We start from the raw sequence: 21605 nt of genomic DNA, 5'->3' as shown, positions 1-21605 counted from the left end.
CACTATCAGCTGTCTATTGGATTGTTTGGCTCATCACAGTTCATTTTAATCCTTTTTTAAGATTTCACACACAATGGCAGAAAAAGATAACATTCTGTTCTTATTAATGTCTTTTTTTAAGCTGCACTGCTCATACAGGTTCCAATATGTTTGTTTGTTTTGTTTTTTTTCTCAATCAGTCGGTGAATCAAGGTGGAGACCAGGAGTTGGAGAACCTCGTGACCAAGCTGGCAATTCTCAAAGACCTGCTGTCCTCCATAGAGAAGAAGGTACACACATATAGTCAGTCATTTGTAGACAAGCACAAACACACTCTTTGGCCCCCCTCCCTCTCTCTTGTTTTCCCTTTCTGTGTGTGTGTGTGTTTTCCTGTTGCTTTCTCTTTCAAGCCCTTCCCTTCTCTTTTTTAGGCCTTGAGTTAACACAACACATGGAAGAGACACAGATGGAGGGATTTTTGTGACATTTTTGGACAAAGCAGCCATTTATCCGTTTGTTGATACAACCTGTTTAAAGTATTTACATAATGTGTAATACTTAGAAAGCCAGACGGAGAGGGTGTGTCACGTTGGTCATAACAGGAAAGCATTTAAAGCTACTGTACAGTTTGTGTTACCTCTAATCCTAACCCTTATTTGTTGTGAATAATAAGAGTTTTCTTGTGCAGTAAGCCTCACCCATTCAATTTTGCTTTGCTTTTCCTCCTGATATGCAAATACAGTCAAACCTTTTCTAGTTGGACTTCATGTGAAAGAGGCTGGTGAGCTAGAAAGGAAACGGCCATCATGCAGTCAAGCTATATGTCTTAACTCATGTGATGTCACTGGCTCCACCTTCCCTGCTCCCGTTAGGTCACATCCAGGAAATGGGAAACTGTTTCCTTGTTGACACCAACACTGAAGCTGGAAACAATACAGTTTATCTGCATGTGTGTGTCTGTGTATGTGCGTGTGTGTGTGTGTCCTCTAATTTCTCTCCCCTCCTTTCAGTTTTTCTTCTTCTTCTCTCTATTAATTGTTTCTCTCCTCATCTTCTGCCTTCAGGCTCTGAAAGCTCTTCAGGACATGAGTTTATCCTCTCCATGCTCCCCTCCTCCTCTCTCCATGCGTCACAGTAAAGCCATCCCTGTGCAGGCCTTCGAGGTATGCATGTGCACACGTGTACATATGCACACACACTACCCCTACACAACCACAAATATGCACACACACACACTTTATTAGTGGTTGTTTCTCTGTAGGGTGATGAAAAGTTACTATTAATCCTCACTATTAGTGATTATGTCATCTTTTCCTAGCTTTTGACCTTTTGAGGAAGTGCATCAACTAAAAGCATATTTTTTTTAATTCTTTTTTCAGTAAGGGAAGGGTAATATCAGCATTATATCAGTTACCAAAGTGTACTCATATTTATCAAGAGACTCAAGACACTTGTGACGGAGTTAATGTGTGTACTGTTTTGTATTTATTACGGTTTTATTTATTGCTGCACCAGCTGCTGTCTGTTGCCTGTCAGCTACATTAAAGCTCTACTTTATTATCAATGTAGGTATGATTACAGTACCAGTCAAAAGTTAAGACACACTTTCTCATTCAAGGGAATGGGAAGGTGTGTCCAGACTTTTAACTCGTACTGTTTATACTTCATTATCAGAATTTTTAATCTCTAGTATTTCCGTTTTGACAGGATATGAAGCTCAGGAAATGATAACCCTAATTGTGGTGATTTTAGTATGGTGATAAACCTGATATCTAGCTGAAACACCTTGATTTGTTAAAGGTTACTGATGAGGAATGTTTCACAGAGGACAAACTGAACTTGAATGATAGTAATACAGTCTGTGAGGTCATGTATCGCTCACCACACACAGGAAGTGTTTCTTAGCTGAGCTGATGTGAGACCAAAGGAATGTTTGCAATGCGCTTCCTGTAGCATCATCAGTGGCTTTGTCATACGAGGTTTTGGTATTCCCACGTTCGTTAAGCATATACACTCATTGAGCACTTTATTAGGAACACCTGTGCAATCTAACACAATCCAATACAACAGCTCTGCCATAAATTCTACTTTTACGAAGCTTATACATTACAGTTTTTGTTGACATAGTCAGAAAGTTGATAATTCTACTTCATTAGCGAGGTCATAGTGGATGGTGGTGGTGTACCGGAGTGCGTTATATTGAAAAGTGTTCCTAATATTTTGCCAACCTCATGTATGTTAATAGAGTGGACAAAAGTCAAAGTAGAATTTATGGCAGAGCTGTTGACGCATTAGATTGCACAGGTGTTCCTAATAAAGAGCTTGGTGAGTGTAAGTAAGTGAGTATAGTTGCAGTTTTGAAGATTACGATGGTTTTATTGAAGGTTTGCTAACAACATGACTTGTAGGTTGAAGGCTGTGGTTTTGTTGTGTTGAAACAGTATGAATGGAAAGAGGTTCAGTAGAGAGTAGGAGTGAAAGAGTAAAGATGCAGAGTATGAGTGTGAGTGGGAGCTTGTGGGAAAGGAGGTGAGACTTAAAAGGAAGAGGAGATGAATAAGTTGAAACATTAGCTGTCAGCAAAGTTTTCATTCTCTGTGGTGACCTCCTTTCAGCAGCTTCCTGTTGCACAACAGAAGTGTGAAATAGGTTGAAGATTTGACACCTGATTCAGCCACTGACAGACAAGCAGATCCCGTCAAGATTTTACAGGAAATCAAAGTCTTTATCAGGGAACTTATGAGCCAAGTCTTATGGATTCAAACAAAAAAAGATCAATTTTCAATCAGAAAATGAAGATGGAATTTGTGAACTGCCCTCTAAAGCTACAATCAAAAGAATCAGGAAAGTGAGTGTGATCATCAAAATTCCTGCTTTTTGTGCTCAGATTTCTGATCTTGCTGGCTACATATAACTAATATAGATATATATGATAACAATAGAAGGGGGAGTGGGCTCTGCTATTTCTTTGGAGACCTCTGGTGGTGACATGATTCAAAATGAGAGAGATGCGCAGACACATTTTAGCAACAGTCACACCCGGTCTCTGTGAGCGAGTGTGTGTTTAATCCTTCTCCTCTGATCCATTACAGGTAAAGCTGGACGTCTACCTTGCAGAGCTGACCAAGATAGGAAAGAGTCAGAAGTACACTCTTTCTGTGGACGTGGAGGGAGGAAGACTGGTAGTTATGAAGAAGGTGAAGGACAGCCAGGAGGACTGGACCACCTTCACATACGAAAAAAGTGAGACACACACACACACACACACTTTGCACACACATCCTGAACTGTGAGACTAGCAATTTATCGCCGGTCAGTTTCTGCTCGATCCCTCCACAAAAATAGTCGACTTAAGGACAAGAAGCTAAATGTATTTAATAAGGATCCAAGCCGAAAATAAAATAAAGTTCCTCTTAATATCAGTTTGACTTACTATCTAGATTGTGACGTAAAAAGTTATGTAAGGAACTAGTGGTTTTGTGCATATTGACAAGTTTATCTTTCTTTCTGTCAAATTTTTCTCTTTTCCTTTTCATATTCGCTTCTTTTTTTTTTTCTCTCCCTCCCTAACCTTCTGTCTCCCATCTGTCTGCCTGTTGGTCTGCCTCTGACTCTCTCAGTCCGTCAGCTGATCAAGTCTCAGCGGGTGCAAAATAAGCTGGGCATTGTTTTTGAGAAGGAGAAGGACAAGAGCCAGAGGAAAGACTTCATCTTTGCTAGTGCCAAGGTCTACACACACACACACACACACACACACACACACACACACATACATTCACAGGCACACAAACTATCTCCAAAATGTATTTGTGCATAAAAGGGAAGTACAGTCGCTCACAGTTACACTCAGTCATTCAAACATGCAAACACCTTCATGTGAACATTACAGGAATGACATGAATAGACTTTTATATCCAATCTAATAAGGAAATGCTTGTGCATATCAGTTTTATTTGTATATTCATAAGGTTTGTGGCCCAGACAAATCTCCTCTATGTGTGGTGGCTCAGTTTCCACTGAAACACTTCCTGTATTGCGATTCCCACACATTACATATCTCATATCGCAAATGTACATATCTGCGTTGCTATTTCTGCATTAATAATTTCAATTATAGTTACATGTAATGTAACATGATGAAGAATAATAAAGAAGCATGTTCTGCCCACATCTCTGTACATAAGAGCGGTTAAGAAATAATATGAATATAAATGCAAAATGTTAAAAGGTTTAATGAGAGCACATACAGTATAAGCACACTGTGGCTTCTTCAAAACGATGTGCCCTATTGCGGCACTCTTGGCTCACTGATTTTCGTGTGTGTTTCAGAAGCGGGAGGCGTTTTGCCAGCTGCTGCAGCTGATGAAGAACAAACATTCCAACCAGGACGAGCCAGACATGATCTCCGTCTTCATAGGGACCTGGAACATGGGTAACACATGCACACATTCATATCTTTTTTAGTTTTTTAGATTTCACTTTCTTTTCAACATAGCTTGGTGTTAAAAGAATTTCTTGACCATTAAACAATAGAGACCGGAGCCGAAGTATCTTAACAGAATTTATTTTCTTGTACAAGAAGGAGCGTTTCACATTGCTACACACAGGATGAGGTTACAAAGAAAAAGGCTCCCAGTGGAGCGCTTATAACAGGGTTTTATACAGTTCTTTACAGACTTACTTAATACAGTCATACATGTCTGTTTTCAGTTCTCCTGTCCAGGAACCATCTTGCCCAACTGACCCCCAGATGACATGTCTCATCCTGTCTTCGACGAATTTTAATTTCTACATCTTCCTCCTTACAAATATAATGCTGTACTTCCTTTAACCTTAGCTGATGAGTCTGCTGATGTTGCAGAGTTGCAATACAAGACAGGAACAATTCATCATGATCCATGTAAAATAGTAACACACATACACAGTGTAATAATAATTTTTATAACACTTGGCAACACATATTTACACATGATGTACTATACTTCCACATGAGACATTAAAAAGTAACACAGATGTATGTAGTCTCAAACCAAAAGTGAATATTTCTTCTGTTTTTTAGAGCACGATGTTGGTATTTTTGGTGAAAATGTACCTTTGTCTTTAGGTTCGGTGCCTGCGCCTAAGTCTGTGGCCTCATGGGTTTTGTGTCGTGGCCTCGGGAAGACTCTGGACGAGATGACCGTCACCATCCCTCATGACCTGTATGTGTTTGGAACCCAAGAAAACTCAGTGTGTGATCGCGAGTGGGTGGAGTCACTACGTGCCATGTTGAAAGAACATACAGAGCTGGATTATAAACCGGTGAGGAAAACGGGTGGAAACAAAGATTTTTGGAAAATAAAGATTTTACATGTTGGACCATTATATATTTGCATAGTTAGAGTAAAGATGAAAATGACTAAAAAAAGATTCACTGCTGTGCGTTGCTAACACACATATTAGATGTTCCTGATCATCATTTGTTGTTCTTGTTTGTAGATAGCGGTGCAGACTCTATGGAACATAAAGATTGCTGTGCTGGTGAAACCTGAACATGAGAACCGGATCAGCCATGTGGGAGTGTCCAGTGTCAAGACGGGCATCGCCAACACACTGGGTAACAACAGTACTCAGTGTTCATTATTCATTCTTCCTTAAATGCTTTATTTCTGGTCAAAGTCTACAGAAAAATATGAACATGGGAATCGCAGCAATGAAACAGATAATGGACAGTTGAGGCGTAATTACTGCAGCTCATGTGGTCACATTCTGATGAAAAAACTTAAGTTTAAATTAAAAAATCTTTTGTTATTCTGATTGTTGAATGTGAGTGAAGTAAAAATGTCTTCTCCTAATTGGACAATGGCTTACATGCAAAAATATGCAAAATCCAAAATGTCATAACGTCGGTTTAAACTCTATAAACTTTCAAATTGAAGGAATAAACAACATTTATTCCTATGCTGATGAAAAGTGTCAAGGTCTCAACAATGTGGTGTGTTTTAGTGTAACGATAAGATCAGAATTATTCTATGTTCTTTGGTTTTGGACGAAAAAATTCTCCTCATTTGTCTAATATTTTGTCCGATTGTTTGACATTGATGGTTTCCTAGGTAACAAAGGGGCGGTTGGTGTGTCCTTCATGTTCAACGGAACATCTTTCGGCTTTGTGAACTGTCACTTGACATCGGGGAATGAGAAGATTGCCAGGTACCGTCCTACACACACATCGTATGACAGTACTTTCGAGTGCATCCCATTTGTTTAAGTTCTTGTCTTGTCTTGTACCTTCTAACCTTTACATTGATATTTCTCCTTTTTTATATATACATTTTTCTGGGCTTAAGAAAACATCACAGAAACACACACATCACTGTTTCAGCTCTTATTACCTGTGACCTTTGACCCCTGTAGGAGGAACCAGAACTATCTAGATATCCTGCGGCTGCTGTCACTAGGAGACAAACAGCTGAGCTCCTTCGACATCTCGCTGCGCTTCACACACCTCTTCTGGCTTGGAGACCTCAACTACAGACTGGATATGGATATACAGGTGAAGCAGAACACACACGCACACACACGCAGACATACACGATTAAATGCAGCAAATTTGGATGAAACCGCATTTTGTAATCCTGTCTCATGTGTGCCTGTGTTTGCAGGAGATACTAAACTACATTAACAGGAAGGAGTTTGATCCACTGCTGAAGGTCGACCAGCTCAACCTTGAGAGGGAGAAGAATAAAGTGTTTCTACGATTTGGTTCGTATGCCCGAGTGTTTACCTGACGTCTGTCTTTACAGAGCCGGTTACCTCCTCACATCATGCAGAAAAGATAATATTCCTGCAAACTTTGACGAGAAAGTTGAGTTTGTTTTGACTTCTGGGAAATTATATTTAAAAATATCTCAACATTAAGGGGTCACTGTTCTTTAAACAGGGTGTTAGCGGTCGCATACACAGAAGTGATGACTCAAACTTCCCAGGAACGCTTGCTCAGCACTGCAGCTGTGCTACTAAAACTGTTACCTTTCTTAGCTTCATCAAGTCTGTGGTAACCAATATTTATTGGAACATGCTTTATATAGCTTTTAAAAATATAATTGTATCCCAATTTATTTTATCACATTTATTGTGTTTTTACAACAGTAAAAAAAAAAAGACAATAGAGAGCCTCTGTCTCGTTTCACCACTATTACTCATGTTTCTCAAAAGTACGTCTAAATTTCTCATTAACTCATTTTCACAGGTTGTGACTATGGCTATTCTTTCATTCACTCAGCCTTTTACGTCTGTGAGAAACTGTCAAACATAATTCACTGTAAATACTACCTGCTGACTGGCAGAACTGCTTACATCAGCATTGACGTTAGAAGTATTGCACTAATTTCTCACACTTCCAAAAATGAAAAAAAAAAAACTGTGAATGTGTCATCACAAAAAGCAAATACTTAAGAGAATGCAGCAATTCATGTAAGCTATAAGCTATTCATGTTAACATTAAATCAATTAGCTCTTCTTACAAAAAATGTGCAGTATTTGTTGCGGTTTTTGTCGATTCTCGTAATTGTTTTAGCGCTCCCTGTCCTGGTTCTGTTTGTGCCAGATACAACCTGCTTCTGTGTTTTGTGCTGTGAGGTGGTTAATCTGAATCTGATTTGGTGTTATGTTACACAACACAAAATGTCAGAGTAAAGTGTCTCAGCAAGTCAATTTTTTAATCATACTGCCGTCTTTAAATTAACATGGGAATAAGGTTTATTGATGTTTTAAGATATATACTTGTCCTAAACTGTGAATGCGTGTCGTTTTGCTTGCAGCGGAGGAGGAGATCTCTTTCCCACCCACCTACCGTTATGAACGTGGCTCGAGGGACACATATGTCTGGCAGAAGCAGAAGGCTACGGGGGTACGTTCACAAACCAGACATTTCTGACAAATGTCTGATTTCCTCTTTGTGTGAGTCGTCCTGATAAACCTGCTTTGTCTTTCTTTTCTGTCTGTCCCAGATGAGGACTAATGTTCCCTCCTGGTGTGACAGGATCCTGTGGAAGTCCTACCCAGAAACACACATGGTCTGCAACTCCTATGGTGAGACCAATCATTTGGAAGCCATTTGACACACATTTGGTTTAACTCAGTGTAATACAGGTCAATTGAAATTGTCTGTTTCACATAAATATCCTCTTGATATACTTTACAAAGCAGTTAAGACTCAATAAATGAGGAGACTTAAGTGTATTTTCTTTCTGTTTGTTAGGCTGTACAGATGATATAGTAACAAGTGACCACTCTCCAGTGTTTGCTACGTTTGAGGTGGGCGTGACCTCCCAGTTTGTTTCCAAAAAAGGTATTTGTGGAAAAAACTGAAATCCTCAGAAATTACTGTTCTAATTTCCTTCTGTTTTGTCTTTTGATTTCTACTTCCTCTTCTTCTTTTGGTGTCTGACTACTTCTCAGAATGTGTATTAAGTATTTGATTTCATAATAGAGCTGACTCAGCGAGTACTTAATATTTTTTCCAGCCTCACTGGACTTTGTGATTTACTTGTTTAGTCTGTGAGTCAGTGACTCACATTTGAGAGAAACCAGAAATAGACAACGGGCTCATCAGAAGGAAGAAACAGAGCATCAAGTTGTTCTTTCTTTTTCTCAATGTTAATTTGTGTTTTATTTTATTTTGGCTGGGTGTTACAGCAGGAGCAGCATCACAGTTAATGTTTGATTTGAAATTTACATGATGTTAAAACTCATATAGAAATAATGCAAGCAAAAAAGTACATAATTTAATCTTTAGTCTTGTGAATTGTTTCTGTTACTCTCCTGTGTTTCTCTCCTTTTTATTGAACCAAATGTCACGTGAAATGAATAATTCTGTATTTGTCCTGTGAAACCATTCTGCGTCATGGACTCACATCTCTCTCTCTCGCCATCCTCCTCTTCCTCCACTCCCTCTTGACCACCTTTTTCTGTCTAGGGCTGCCAAAGTCTTCGGAGCAGGCCTACATCGAGTTCGAGAGCATCGAGGCCATTGTGAAGACGGCGAGCAGAACCAAGTTCTTCATCGAATTCTACTCTACTTGTTTGGAAGGTGAGACGAACATGTTTTCACTCACTCGCACACACCCATACATGTCATTCACAAGCTGACGGAAATCCACCAGGAGTTACAGTGCGACAGAGTTCCTGTAACACTAAGTGGATGTAATAGAATTGTATCTGCTTCTTCTTTTTGTATCTCTCTCCCTCCCCCCTATCTCAGGCAGTCAGTATACCTTTAAGCTAGCATCCATTTTTGACCCGCGCTGCACCCCTCACCTTCTGTCCACTGTGTACTTGTGGATGAAATGTCATAGAAACATCTCCCCGTCTTCTCGCCTTTTTCATTCCTACTTCTTTTCCTTTGTCGTCTCTCCCGTCCACTCTGCCCTCCATCTCTCTGTCTCTCTCTGTCTCTCATCTGTAGAGTTTAAGAAGAGTTACGAGAACGACAGTCAGAGCAGTGACAACGTGAACTTCCTGCGTGTGGGCTGGTCCAACAAGCAGCTAACAACACTCAAACCTCTTCTCTCTGAGATCGAGTACCTGCAGGACCAACATCTGCTGCTAACTGTGAAATCGCTGGATGGATATGAGTCCTACGGTATAAAGAGAGTGTTTGTGAATGAATGTTTGTGGTGTGTGTATGTATTTGCTTGTTGTAGTTGAATTGAATCGTTTGGTTTGTTCAGGACTTCTTTGAGCCTGCAGCTGGGCTTATGCAATGCTTTGAAGATGACAAATGGATCTTGTCTCTTTCAGTCAAATAAACAACTATGTATGTGTGTTGTTTGTTTTTTTTCTCACCGGTAGGAGAGTGTGTGTTAGCTCTGAAGTCAATGATTGGCAGCACAGCACAGCAGTTCCACACCTACCTGTCCCACCGTGGCGAGGAAACAGGAAACATCAGGGGGTCCATGAGGGTCAGAGTCCCCTCTGAGAGGATGGGAACCAGGGAGAGACTATATGGTACTATGTTTGATGTATATGTGTGTGAACTTAAGTAGCAGAGTGGAACAGTGTACAAAATATAAATCTCTACAAATTATTAACAACCAATTTCTTTAAAGAAAAGAGAGGATGTCAACAAAGAAGTTTAGAATAGTGAAATGATTTTTATGGTTTGAAAATTTGCAAATATAAATATAATTTTTTACCAATTTAATTTTAGGACTCCCTTGCTCTTTTTATTGTTATATTTCAGAGTGGATCAGTGTGGACAAAGATGAAACGGGCGGACCTAAAGGGAAATCCGCCCTGGTGCCCAGAGCGGGACATGAATATGTGAAGTCAGTAAGCTCTTCTTTTAATGTTGCTCTTAATGTCATGTGTACATACCGCAAAATGTAAAATAACAGAATGTTTTATGTAAAGTTTTTAAGTCAAGGCTCTAGGTGAATTGTTAGAATCTGAAAATTTGCCCATATTATTATATTGGACATTGGTAAGATGAAAAATAAAATACTGTGGATGACCTTAGAGGCTGAATGTGTTTTAAAATCATAAAATAAAAACAAAAACAAGCATAATATTGTAATAAATATGTTCACCAGCCATTCTCCCTGGTGAAATGTCTCTATCCTGGCTATGTGGTGATGTGCAACTGGAACCAACATCATGTCTTTTTTCATTTAAAATTTTAAATGTATCTCTTAAAGTGCACCCATGTTTTCTTAGTATTCTGTGTTTTCTGTCACATGATGCATCTGGTTCTTCTTCTTATGTCCACCGTGCAGGCCATCCGTGGTTCGTAAACAGCTTGGGGAGCTGGGGAAGGTCAGTGAAGAGGGAGAGAGGAGCAGCAAGGATGAAACTGCTGCAAGGTACAAACACACCAGAAAACACAAATACTCTTTAAGTTGAACACAAGAATACGCAGCCACATGTTTGATGTGGACCAACAGCACCAAACAAAAAGCGTAAAACATTAAAACATTAAAAGCGTAAACCATCAACCACGTGTTCGGTGTCCGTGTGTATTATTTAGGCCCAAGCAGGATCCTTCCGACGGCGATCCATCCATCAGCAAGAACAGCTACAATAATCCCGCCTACTACATCCTGGAGGGCGTTCCCAACCAGTCTGCAGCTGCTATGTCACCTGAGCTTCTCCCGTCTCCTACCTCCGCCAATCCCCAGGCAGCTAAAGCACCTCCTCCCTCAGCCGGGGCTCGAACCAAACCCCCTTGTGCGGCCCCAGCACCCTCTCACCCACGCAGGCCCATGACGGGTCACCCAGTCCGAGCCATTAGTGAAGAGGGCTCCTCAGAGGACGATGGAGTTTGTGTGGCGGGGGTGCAGGGAGGAGCCACAGTTGGAAGCACGCTGAATCGACCACCTCCTGACTTCCCACCTCCTCCTCTTCCCAAGGGGGCCCTGGAGATGGTTGCAGAGGGCCCTTTCCCTAAATCTCGCTCCCTTTATCCAGATCTGGCTGAGGTCAGGATCCCGGCAGCCGGTCCTGGTACCCCGCTGGCTCTTGGGGAGGGTTTCAGGCGAGGAGGAGGAGGAGGAGGAGGAGGAGGTGGAGGAGGAGGAAGTGGAGGGGGAGGTGGAGGAGGTGGAGCAGGGGCGTTGGATGACCAGTCATGCTCCGTGCTTCAGATGGCAAAGACACTGAGTGAGAGCGAGTTTCCCGGACAGCCTCCACGTGCTCCCTCTGCACCGCCTCCTCTCAGGGGGCAGGGGATGGGTTTAGGTCTGGACGCCTGCCGCACCTTCCCACCCAGAAATCCCATCACAGAGAGTATCGCAGAGGACCTGCCTGAGGAGGTGGGCAGTGAATTCAAATTCACATTTACACTTCAGATATTAAGCTGATCTTTTTCAGTTAGTTAGCAGACAGGAAATGTATGTGATGGATAACAGAGTCTGTCTCAAACTAGCATATTTTTTTAGTCTTTACTGGCTCAAGTGCTGTGTTTTAGTTAATCCTGTGCTTCTTTTCCCTGTGAAGGCGCTTTGGGGCAGCAGTAGCTCGTCGTTGTCTGTGGGGGAATCGTCAGTGGGGGAGTGGCTCCAGAGACTGGGACTGGAGAGGTATGAACAGGGTCTCCTACACAACGGCTGGGACGACCTGGAGTTCCTCAGGTACGTTATTTACGTCATTTTTTAGGTGAAAATGTCAAAAATGAATCCTCTTAAATGTGAATATTATCTGTTTTTTCTTCTTTTTTAATTTTTTCTTTTTTTATTGTTAAAAGAAGACAACCAACAAGTGATTAAACATGGACGGACATGATTAAAGACCAAACGATTGATCTATTCATTGAGCAAATAATTTGTGGATTTTTTTTTATGAATTTTTTTGCTTTTTTGCCTTTATTTGAGTCATTGGAGAGAGAGAAGGGTATGACATGCAACAAAGGTCCCCCAGCTGGGAGTCAAAACCGTGGATGATGCGGTTATGTGGTATGCGCTTTAACCATTAGGCCACCCTAATGGCGCCCTGGTAGATTCATATCTAATGAATAATTGTTAGCTGCAGCCCTAGAAACAGCCTAGTAATATTTATATAGGAAATTTTTGTGTGCTGTGATAGATGAGTAATAAAAATTGTTCTAAATTGTACCATATGTGTGCTATTAGTTCTTAACTACAACTACATTAGTTAGGTGGGGTTTTTTATATTTTCTCTCCTTCTTCTCATCCGGTCCTTTTCATTTTGCAGTGACATCACTGAGGAGGACCTGGAGGAGGCAGGAGTGCTTGACGCCGCTCACAAGCGAATTCTGCTGGAGAGCCTCAGGCAGCAGCAACAGAAATAAACTGTTCCAAACTGGTCTACGACCAGTCCAAACCGGCCTGGCAACACACCAGGTCCCAAGAGGCCAAATCTCAGCTGAACTGAACTGAACTGAACTGAACTGAACTGAACTGAACTGAACTGAACTGAACTGAACTGAGCTGGAATGTGCCAATTGATGCCAGACTGTGCCTTCTGAGAGAAATTGCACTCCATTTTTACTTTCAAAAACACTTGCTGAACCAATGTCCTTTTTCAGATGTATGTCCTCGTTGTCATAGAGGTGGCCTTATTTAACGATAATCATTTCAGTCCTTCGAGCATCACTACATAACCCTCGGCTTTAAACCTAGTGAGAAGATGCAGGATGAGATCGTATGTAGAGCAGCTGATGTCTTGACCAGAACATGTAGAAGTCAGAGAGGAATCTTCATGTGTGTTGTACCATCACTTCTGACCTGCAGCTTCAAGCTAGCGTTAAAGCTTATTTTCTTGACGTTGTCCTGAGAAACCTCAAGAGGTGAGTTGACAGTGAGACTCCTCAGAAATGGGGAATTTCACGCTTTCAAGTTAAAAGAAAAAGGAGAGGCTTTTTGTGACGAGATCAGACTCTTTTGACAACACCGTTCTTCTCAGAGTCTCAGGTTTTTTCCCCTCTAATGGTCACATCCGGGAAATGATGCGGGAAGAAGCTAATTATTAGAGAGCACTCAAGGGTAATGAGGAACCCGACTGCTTCCGTAATGCAGACGGACAGGAAATGGTGACATCATTAAGATGTAACGGAGAGGACCTAGCTAAAGTGAGCTCAACTCAGTTTGTACTTTTGTGATGATGTGTGGGCCGCTGTTGTTCAAATGGTGGCGTGTGTTGTCTCAGTGTCTCTGCATGTATTTATGTTTTTGTTTAATGATAAAGGGAATATGGAGCAAACCAACCAAACCAGTCCTGATAGAGCTAAAAGTGCATATTTCACCTTGGTACAACATTTAAGTAGCTGTGTTAGCCCTGATGTGTGATTTGTGTAACTTAACACTGACATTTTCAGCTTTCTCACAAGTTATATTGTTAGAAAACAAGTTCTGTCTCTGTGTACAGTCACTATTTGGTTAACTGGTCGAGGGGATCACACGGGTCAGGCGATGAATGCTGCACCAATGTGAAATATCACTTGAAAGATTTTATCCAGTTCATTTCTCATGTTCACACACTTTCATTTTTTATATGAACGTTAAATTTCAATCCACAGAGGAAGACAAATCTTGTTCTTAGCATCCTGTGACCCAAGTTTGATGGGCTTTACGTCACAACTTGTACTCATTTCATTTTAATTTGTGTAAATGGAGCAGTGTTCAGGAAATCGGTTAACATAGCCATGCAGATTAACAGATGATGCGTCTACTGAAGATTTACAACACCGTCATGTTGTTGTTGTCTTGGAGAAACCATTTGTCACCGAAAAGATAGATTTTGTCTTATCTTGTTTCATCAGTAAAGACATTGCGTAGTCTTATGATCATGAGAAGATGTCATTTCTCTGAAATGTCAGAGTGATAAAGGTTTCTGCAGGACACAGATGATATGAGGGCTGTTGTTGTTCCCTGATTTAACCAGCAGGTGGTGCTACTACTCCATAAACCTCATCAGTAGATGTTGACTGGAAGCTGAAGGAAAAAAAAGACAGAACCAAGTCAGGTTCTCAGGTTTTATTCTCCTCAACGGTTTATTAATATACAGTTTAACTTACTTTGTTCTCAATTTAAATCCTGCCTCCTCTTCAGAAAAGCCAGTTAATTGTTGTTTCAAGAGATGCTGATGTCGATTCATCTGCACATATCTGACACCACCCCAAATTTTTTCTCCAATTAAAGCACACAACGTGCCTTTCCTACTAAAATATGATGTAAAAATGCCAGCAGCTGACTCTGAGAGTCTCTGCAAAATGTGGAAAAAAGTAAAATGTGGAAATTTCAACTCAAATTAATCATTTGTTTTGTAATTAGGACTAAATATGATGAAGTCTTTGAGCATGTGATTCATTCGTAGACTCAGCTCCTTGCCTGTGTTGTGTGTGTGTTGTACCAGACCTGAAGCATTTTTTAAAACAATGTCTCTAATCTTTTTTCATGCCAAGAAAGTGGCTCTGTTGTTTAAATGTTTTAAATCTAGTGTCTTTTGAGGCCTTTTGGCCTTTCAGTGTTCTCAGTTGTTTATGTGTGTGTGGTTGTGTGTGTGTGTGTGTGTTTGTTTGTGTGTGTATGTGTGTGTATTTCTGTGCACATGCGTGTTTGTGCAAAAGAGACTTGCCACTGCTCTTTTCTCTGACACACTCCATTTCTTCATGTAGTCTCCTTATTTGGTTGTGTTAAGTTAATGTAAGTTGTTTAACCATGTACATTTTTTTTCAATTAAAATATAATATCTTTCCTTATTTTGCAGATTCACTCATTTGCTTATTTTTTGTCATCTGCAGGGAAAAAACTGAGAGGATAAAACCTTTATGGTGGATGAGATGTAGACCTGCCTCAGGAAGGGAAAGAGTTTACGGTAAAATGAAAAATGTGACAGTCGTTGAGGTTTTTATTTAACCACGATTTCAGGTGCTTGAGATGGAAAACACACAACGCTCTCATCATTCTGTCACACAAAAGAAACCAGATCATTAAAACGCGTCACGTAGTGCTTCCATAATGTAGATTTATTAGAATATTCAGTGTAGTGCTATAACTTCTCATTCACTAGAGCTTCTGTCAATTCTTAGTGTTCATGGACGTGTTGGTCTGTGAGACAGATGCTCTGCAATGACATAAATCTGTAAAGCACTGTGACGGAAATTAACAAAATGCTACCTAATATTTATATTACTAATTACAGAATTTACAGTCACAAAAGTTTATGAAGCAGTTCAAAGAAATTTGTGGATTTCTTACTGACAAAAAAATAATAATAAATACACATTTTTTTCCCTTTCTGAGTAGATTTGTGGAGTAAAGGCCCCCATAAAACAACAAAGAAATCAGTTTTCTTTCAGTTATCTGCAACAAAATGAAACAAGCAGCGTTTTAAGGAAACTGCTGCTTCATTTTTAAAAAATAATAGGAGTCAAGAGGAACAAAAATCAGGGTGGAAAACAGTTATTGGTGACAAAATGTATAATGGACACACAGTAGAAAACTCCCATCGACTGCGTCTCTCACTACAGTATATTGCCAACATGTGACCACCTTGTTTCACGCTTTTCAGAAAAATCACCCCACGTTCGATGACTGTGGGAGCATTAATGAAACTGGGCTGAAGAAAGTGATTAAAGAGTCAGAAGGGGTGATAAGATGTGAGTCCGCAAGAGTTCAAATGACGCCTGCAGGCCTCGTTTCCTGGAGAATCGTCCAAAAACTCCTCAGTCAGTTGCTGAAGTAAAAAGAAATTGTCGTACCATGATACCAACACTACAAGTCAGTTATAATTACACTCTGCTCTGTGTATAACTACAGCTTGATCTCTTGTGGCAGATCACCCAAAGAACAGGGCAGGAAACTGCAATAGACGTGAAGTAAAAAGTCAGCGTAGGGGGGGAGAAAATCGCCTCAAGTTGTCCGTCTCTTTCCCTTGCTGAATTTGAACAAAGTGCCCACTGTTTGATAGAGAAAGGCATGATGGGACAGAAAGAGAGTGAAGGGATGGGGGCCGTAAAGCCTGGACTGAAAGCACAGAGAGAATGAGAGTGGGGGGGGAGTCAGGACTTGATACAGTAAAGCAGGAGGAGGGGGGATGAACTGAGGAGGTGTCTAGTCTGGACCCGGCTGCTCTAATTGGATTTTAGGTTGCCCTGCTCTACTCTGCAAAGAGATTTAGTGGGGTCCTGTTCCTTCTGGTTTGGGGGGTTTGTGTGTCGGGGGGTTTAGAGGAAGTTGTGCTTGCTGGTAAAAGATTTGTTTTGTTGTGTTTCCCCAGCAGAGACCGGAGCGTGATGTTTAGATTTCTACTTTAAACTCGTACCTGACCGCCATGCTCATCAGAGCTGCTGCTGCTGCGGCTGCTAAGTGCACAACTGGGTTTTGTTGCAATACTGTTTGTGTGTGAATGTGAGGGTGTGTGCAGAGAGTGTGTTTGTAGGTGTCTGTAATTTCTGTATATTTTTGTCAGGTAATAGTTTAAGACCATGTGCATGAAGTTTTAAACTCAGCAGCGTCTTATATTTTTAGATTTCTGCCTAAACTGTATAAACGTCTCTGGTTTGGAAGTTGAGAGTTCAGTGTTTTAGTCGTTGCAGGGAAGAATATGAACATATCCAGCTCCAGTTTTGCAGCTATAATGTGCACAGTTGCATATTTTAATAATTTGGGGTGACAGATGAGGACCAGACCTTTGACTTTGTTGTCAGTTTGACGGGACAGTCTTTAGAGCAGGCCCAAGGGCCTTGCTGACCTACAGCGGACTACACCAGTGAATTCATGGTTATAATGGGTAAGTCCTGACTTTTTCAACAAAAGCTAGAAACTCCTCACTGTTCCAGTTGACCACACAATGTCTCTCTCTGATCTTCTCTCCCTCTGTGCTTCAGAACAGGTTCGTCTTGATGCCGGGGTTGGGTTTTCTGTGGAAGGAGGACAGGACTCCAGCAAAAGGCCCGGTCATACTGTCCGCCGGCTGCCAGGCCTTCAGAATCTCCTGAGTCTGGGCAGCAGGCTGAGCCACGGCCGGGTTGGATGGCCCCAGGCTGGACCAGCTGGGTGGCTTCAGCCCCTGCAGAACCGGAGAGCTGGAGGTGTTGACGTAGCCGCTGTTGGCGGGAGCAGGGCTGGGGCTCAGGCTGGCAGGGCTGCCCAAGTTCCCGTTGGCCGAGCCCGGCAGGGAGGCCGTGCTGTCAGGTGTGGGGCTGCAGGTGGATTCTTTGGACTCATCATCGTCTGATGAAGATCTTGGCTCTCCGCCCTTCTTGCCTGCAGAGCTGGTGCTACTGGTGCTGCCCGCTGTGCCACCAGAGCTGTTGGCTTTGGCGTTGGCTGCACGCTCCTGCTTACGAAACTTGGCACGCCTGTTCTGAAACCAGACCTGTGAAACACAGACAGAGGTAAGATCAATATTCGATCAAAGACGCATGAGATGGATGGATAGATAGAGAGATAAAAATCTAAAAATGTCAGATAGTATGATATTGTTTTGTACTTTGAAGGTGTAGAACATAGACAGCAGAGTGATGAATAAAACCTGTTCCTCTCACCTGTACTCGGGCCTCCGTCAGATCTATTTTCAGCGCCAGCTCCTCTCGGGTGTAGATGTCGGGGTAGTGTGTCTCGGCGAAGACTCGCTCCAGCTCCTTCAGCTGGGAGCTGGTGAAGGTGGTCCGGATGCGCCGCTGCTTCCTCTTCTCGTTCAGGCCGGACGGGTCCGAGAAGAACTTGTACGGGACTGAGGAGAAATTTTTTTTATTTTTTATTTTAAGTTTATTGAAATAATGATAATATATATATATATATATATATATATGTAAAATAATATGAAGTGTAAATGAAGCAACACTGATGTAAAATTATCTTAGTTTGGGAATTTATTGTTCTTAAATTTAACAGCTTTTAAATATTTTCAGAAAACCTTTTATAATAATCAATCATTGAAATGTTTCATTATTTTTAACAAGCAAATAATAAGTTTTTATTCACAGTCAATTAAAATTTACGACCAAACAAAGCCTGACATTGTCAAATTGTACATTTAAGTTGTAGGCCTATAATAGTCCAAATTAATCCTATAATGAATGTTGGAAAGGAAATATCCCACAAAGCTGCTTAATTTAAAGCTAATTGTTTAATTTAGTCTGAAACCATATTGATTTTTGATTTTATCATTTGATGAGGGTGTTATATCCTTTATAACACTGAAAAACAAATATGTTTAGCCTAATTATTCAAATTACTTCTAGACTTAACACTCATATAAACAGTTTTATACATTATTTATATTATAGTTTTATACATACAGTATTTAGGTGATTTATAAAGCTTTCTTTATAGACTACAAGACTGTAAAATACCCTTAATAACCTTAATTAATATAAACAGAACTTAGTTAAATGTTAATGTTTGCAACCAATTAAAAACACTTGGACAACAGGATTTATAGAAATCTCACTATTAAGACGTGCTGCGTTTCAAAATCAGGACGGAAAAGGAGAATTTCACTGTTTTAAAGAAAGTAAAAGTATAAAATCTGTGATTCGTTTATTAGAAAGGATGAAAGACACTTATAATACAGTTTATTTGGGCCTGTGTGTGTGTGTTAGTTTGATTCAGATTTCAGCAGGTTCTTAACCTTGCAAATGTTTAACGGTGATGTTAATATCACATTATGACTACTAATATTATTATTAATTACCTAATAATAATAATATATATATATAGTCTATAATAGTCTTCTAATGTATCAGCGGTAGTCTGCGGTCCCAAATAAATCCAGAAATAAAATGTTTCACCTTTAAAATTCTCTTCTTAGTTCCTCTATAAAAAAAAATAATAACATATAGATGTTAATCTTTACAATGATTTATTCTTAAAAATGTTCCTCTAAGTAACGTTTTGCAACTGTTTGATTCCAAAAGCAGGAATTTACGTCTATTAGAATAAAATCAGTGCAAATCAATTTAGGCCTCAAACTGTACAGATGTTTATGCAGATGATGAAAAATAGAGTTGACATTTTTACGCCTTTTTATTTACAGATTTTTTGGACACCGGATGAAGACAAGATTTATACCTTTTAATCATTTTTTATCTCCTCGTTTAAAAAGATATTCATGAGCTTAATGAACAGATTTCTCTCATCGTATAACATATATTGAGATACGGAACCCGTGGACCCTCAGTATAGAATAGAGGTCCCTGTACCTGAGGAGTAAGGGGTGGGCTGGTGCTCCCGCAGGGCTCCCAGGGTGCAGCTGGCCGTGCTGAGCGGAGTGCAGGCCGGGTTGGAGAAGGGTCCGCTCCGGATCGGGTTGTACTGGAAGGAGCTGGCCTGGCTGCAGGAGCTGAAGTCCGCGTAAGCCGAGGCTTCCATGGCCGCCATGCAGGAGTCATAGGAGTTCAGGTAGGAGTAATCCATCTTATACATGGAGGTCAGCCGGTGCAAACACCGGTGTGCAAGCACGAGGAGGTGAGAGGCTCAGGCGTGTCTGCTGCAGCGGTTTGTTTTAGGAGCTACAGTGAATTAGTTTGTTCACACCAGTCAGAGTTGGTCTGTCTCTCAAATATCTCCAAGCGCTTCTGGTTCGTCTCCAAAACTCCTCTCAGCTCTGCGGTTTGTATCTCACTGTCACGCGGCTGTTTTTTCTTTGTAAATAATCCAGATGTTTTCTCTTTTCTCTCTAGTTTCACGCTCTGTGAGTCGTTTCTCCTGGTTTTCTCTCTCCTCTCTCTCTCTCTCTCTCTCTCTCTGTGTCCGTCTCCTCACTTTCTCCTCCCCTGACTGCCGTCCGCTCTGCGCTCGCGCTCCGTTTGACAGCGCGTTGCTGCTCGCGCGGTGTTTATAATAAACTTGGCAGAGCGCGAGACAATAGCGAGGCGGTGGTCTCCATGGTTTCCATGACAATGCCACCAGTCAGTGAGCCTGTACACGGACTCCCCCCCTCCTCCTTCACCACCACCACCACCACCCCACAGCTCATCGCACCGCCCACGCGCTCCGGAACATCACGAGCTCGCAGGTGTCAGCAGAGTTCAGAAACCAAACCAGCGGCTTCTTCGTTTAAACTAGTTATAATGTCGATGCATCCTTTATCGGACGGTTCTAATTCTGGTGAGTGCGGTATTCCCTCATAGCCGAAATATGACCAAAAATGAAGATTACTGTTAATGTCACCATATTCTACCCACACATACCCATAAACTGCTGTTATTATGCGCTTAATGAGCTAATAAACCCTCCAGTCGAACATCAAGGACCCATTTCGGACAAAACAAGCATTTTGTGCTTATCGTTTTGTTTCTCCAGTTGCTTCCCCTCCATTACACCATTTTTAATTTTGTTTGAAGCCTATGAGCCACGGATGTAACCCGGCCCAACAGCCTGTAAAGTGTGCGTTCAATGCGGAGGTCCAGGTCGGTTTGTAAAGGAGGTTTTAGTTTTTTTTATTCCTTGTAAATTCCTTATATTTTATTCAGACAGAGGACTGGGACTGACCGGGACTTGTTTGTGTTTAAACTAGAGAATATGAATGGAAGGGAAAACCACAAAATTGACCTATAAACCAATAAGAGTTTAAATAAAAATGTATGCATACAAAGAGCACATATTTATGAGGAGTCGCTGCATGTTCTATAGGTTTGAAAAGTGGATGCATCCACAAAAAATAGACACTGAGAATAAACATCTTTTCGCTGTTCTGGGAGAGTCGGGCGTGTGATTAATTTTGTAGCATTAGAAGTGGTTCGTTTTGTAGCAAAAATAGTATAACTTGTTAATTAACATAATACTGAAATGCAGCTAATGAGCAGGTGCGTGTCAAGTCCCAAATAATGTCTCATAACTGGTCTTTTTATTTTATTTTTATGACTGCCCCTCAAACGGCTCCTGGAAACAAGTGCAGCTCCGCCACAGAAGTCTTTATGTGGGGGGGAAACGTCCAGATGTGACGGTGATTGCTGGGATTAAAAGCTTTGATTTGATTCCGATCACTTTTACGGAGATGTCACCGGAGTGAGCGTCAGTTTGATGTATAGGACTAGAGAGAGAGAACTGGCTGCGGAGACAACCGAGCAACCACCACGACAGGCTAACCATAAACGCATTGACGCTTCAGAAATTGGTTTAAGTTTATTGTTTGGTGTCATACAATGTGATAAGTCATATCCCACACGGCCCACATCACACACA

General features: G+C 41.1%; 2 protein-coding genes across 2 annotated transcripts in view; one reads left to right on the top strand and one right to left on the bottom strand.

Annotated features, from left to right (window-relative positions):
* The window catches only part of inppl1a (inositol polyphosphate phosphatase-like 1a), a 27173-nt gene extending 12001 nt beyond the window's left edge, over positions 1-15172 (top strand). Inside the window, exons 7-27 of the mRNA XM_067594526.1 lie at positions 180-269; positions 1044-1142; positions 3072-3222; positions 3600-3706; positions 4309-4411; positions 5084-5280; positions 5458-5575; positions 6072-6168; positions 6373-6511; positions 6621-6720; positions 7779-7867; positions 7968-8049; positions 8219-8308; positions 8936-9049; positions 9425-9601; positions 9811-9966; positions 10202-10286; positions 10734-10820; positions 10985-11768; positions 11953-12086; positions 12667-15172. Of these exons, the coding sequence (XP_067450627.1) occupies positions 180-269; positions 1044-1142; positions 3072-3222; positions 3600-3706; positions 4309-4411; positions 5084-5280; positions 5458-5575; positions 6072-6168; positions 6373-6511; positions 6621-6720; positions 7779-7867; positions 7968-8049; positions 8219-8308; positions 8936-9049; positions 9425-9601; positions 9811-9966; positions 10202-10286; positions 10734-10820; positions 10985-11768; positions 11953-12086; positions 12667-12763 (3096 nt within the window). The 3' untranslated portion in view covers positions 12764-15172. The remainder of the gene's footprint in view (positions 1-179; positions 270-1043; positions 1143-3071; positions 3223-3599; positions 3707-4308; positions 4412-5083; positions 5281-5457; positions 5576-6071; positions 6169-6372; positions 6512-6620; positions 6721-7778; positions 7868-7967; positions 8050-8218; positions 8309-8935; positions 9050-9424; positions 9602-9810; positions 9967-10201; positions 10287-10733; positions 10821-10984; positions 11769-11952; positions 12087-12666) is intronic.
* Positions 14993-21605, bottom strand: phox2a (paired like homeobox 2A). Its single transcript, XM_067594527.1, has 3 exons — positions 19622-21605; positions 17963-18150; positions 14993-17793 (listed from the first exon to the last, which is right to left on the bottom strand). Exons 1-3 carry the CDS (start codon positions 19842-19844, stop codon positions 17299-17301), a joined length of 906 nt encoding a protein of 301 aa, XP_067450628.1. The 5' UTR covers positions 19845-21605; the 3' UTR covers positions 14993-17298.

The sequence above is a fragment of the Thunnus thynnus genome, chromosome 7 (genome assembly GCF_963924715.1).
Source record: "Thunnus thynnus chromosome 7, fThuThy2.1, whole genome shotgun sequence".
Classification (NCBI taxonomy): domain Eukaryota; kingdom Metazoa; phylum Chordata; class Actinopteri; order Scombriformes; family Scombridae; genus Thunnus; species Thunnus thynnus.
Note: the sequence above shows the minus strand (reverse complement) of the source record. Positions and strands in the feature narration are given on the sequence as shown.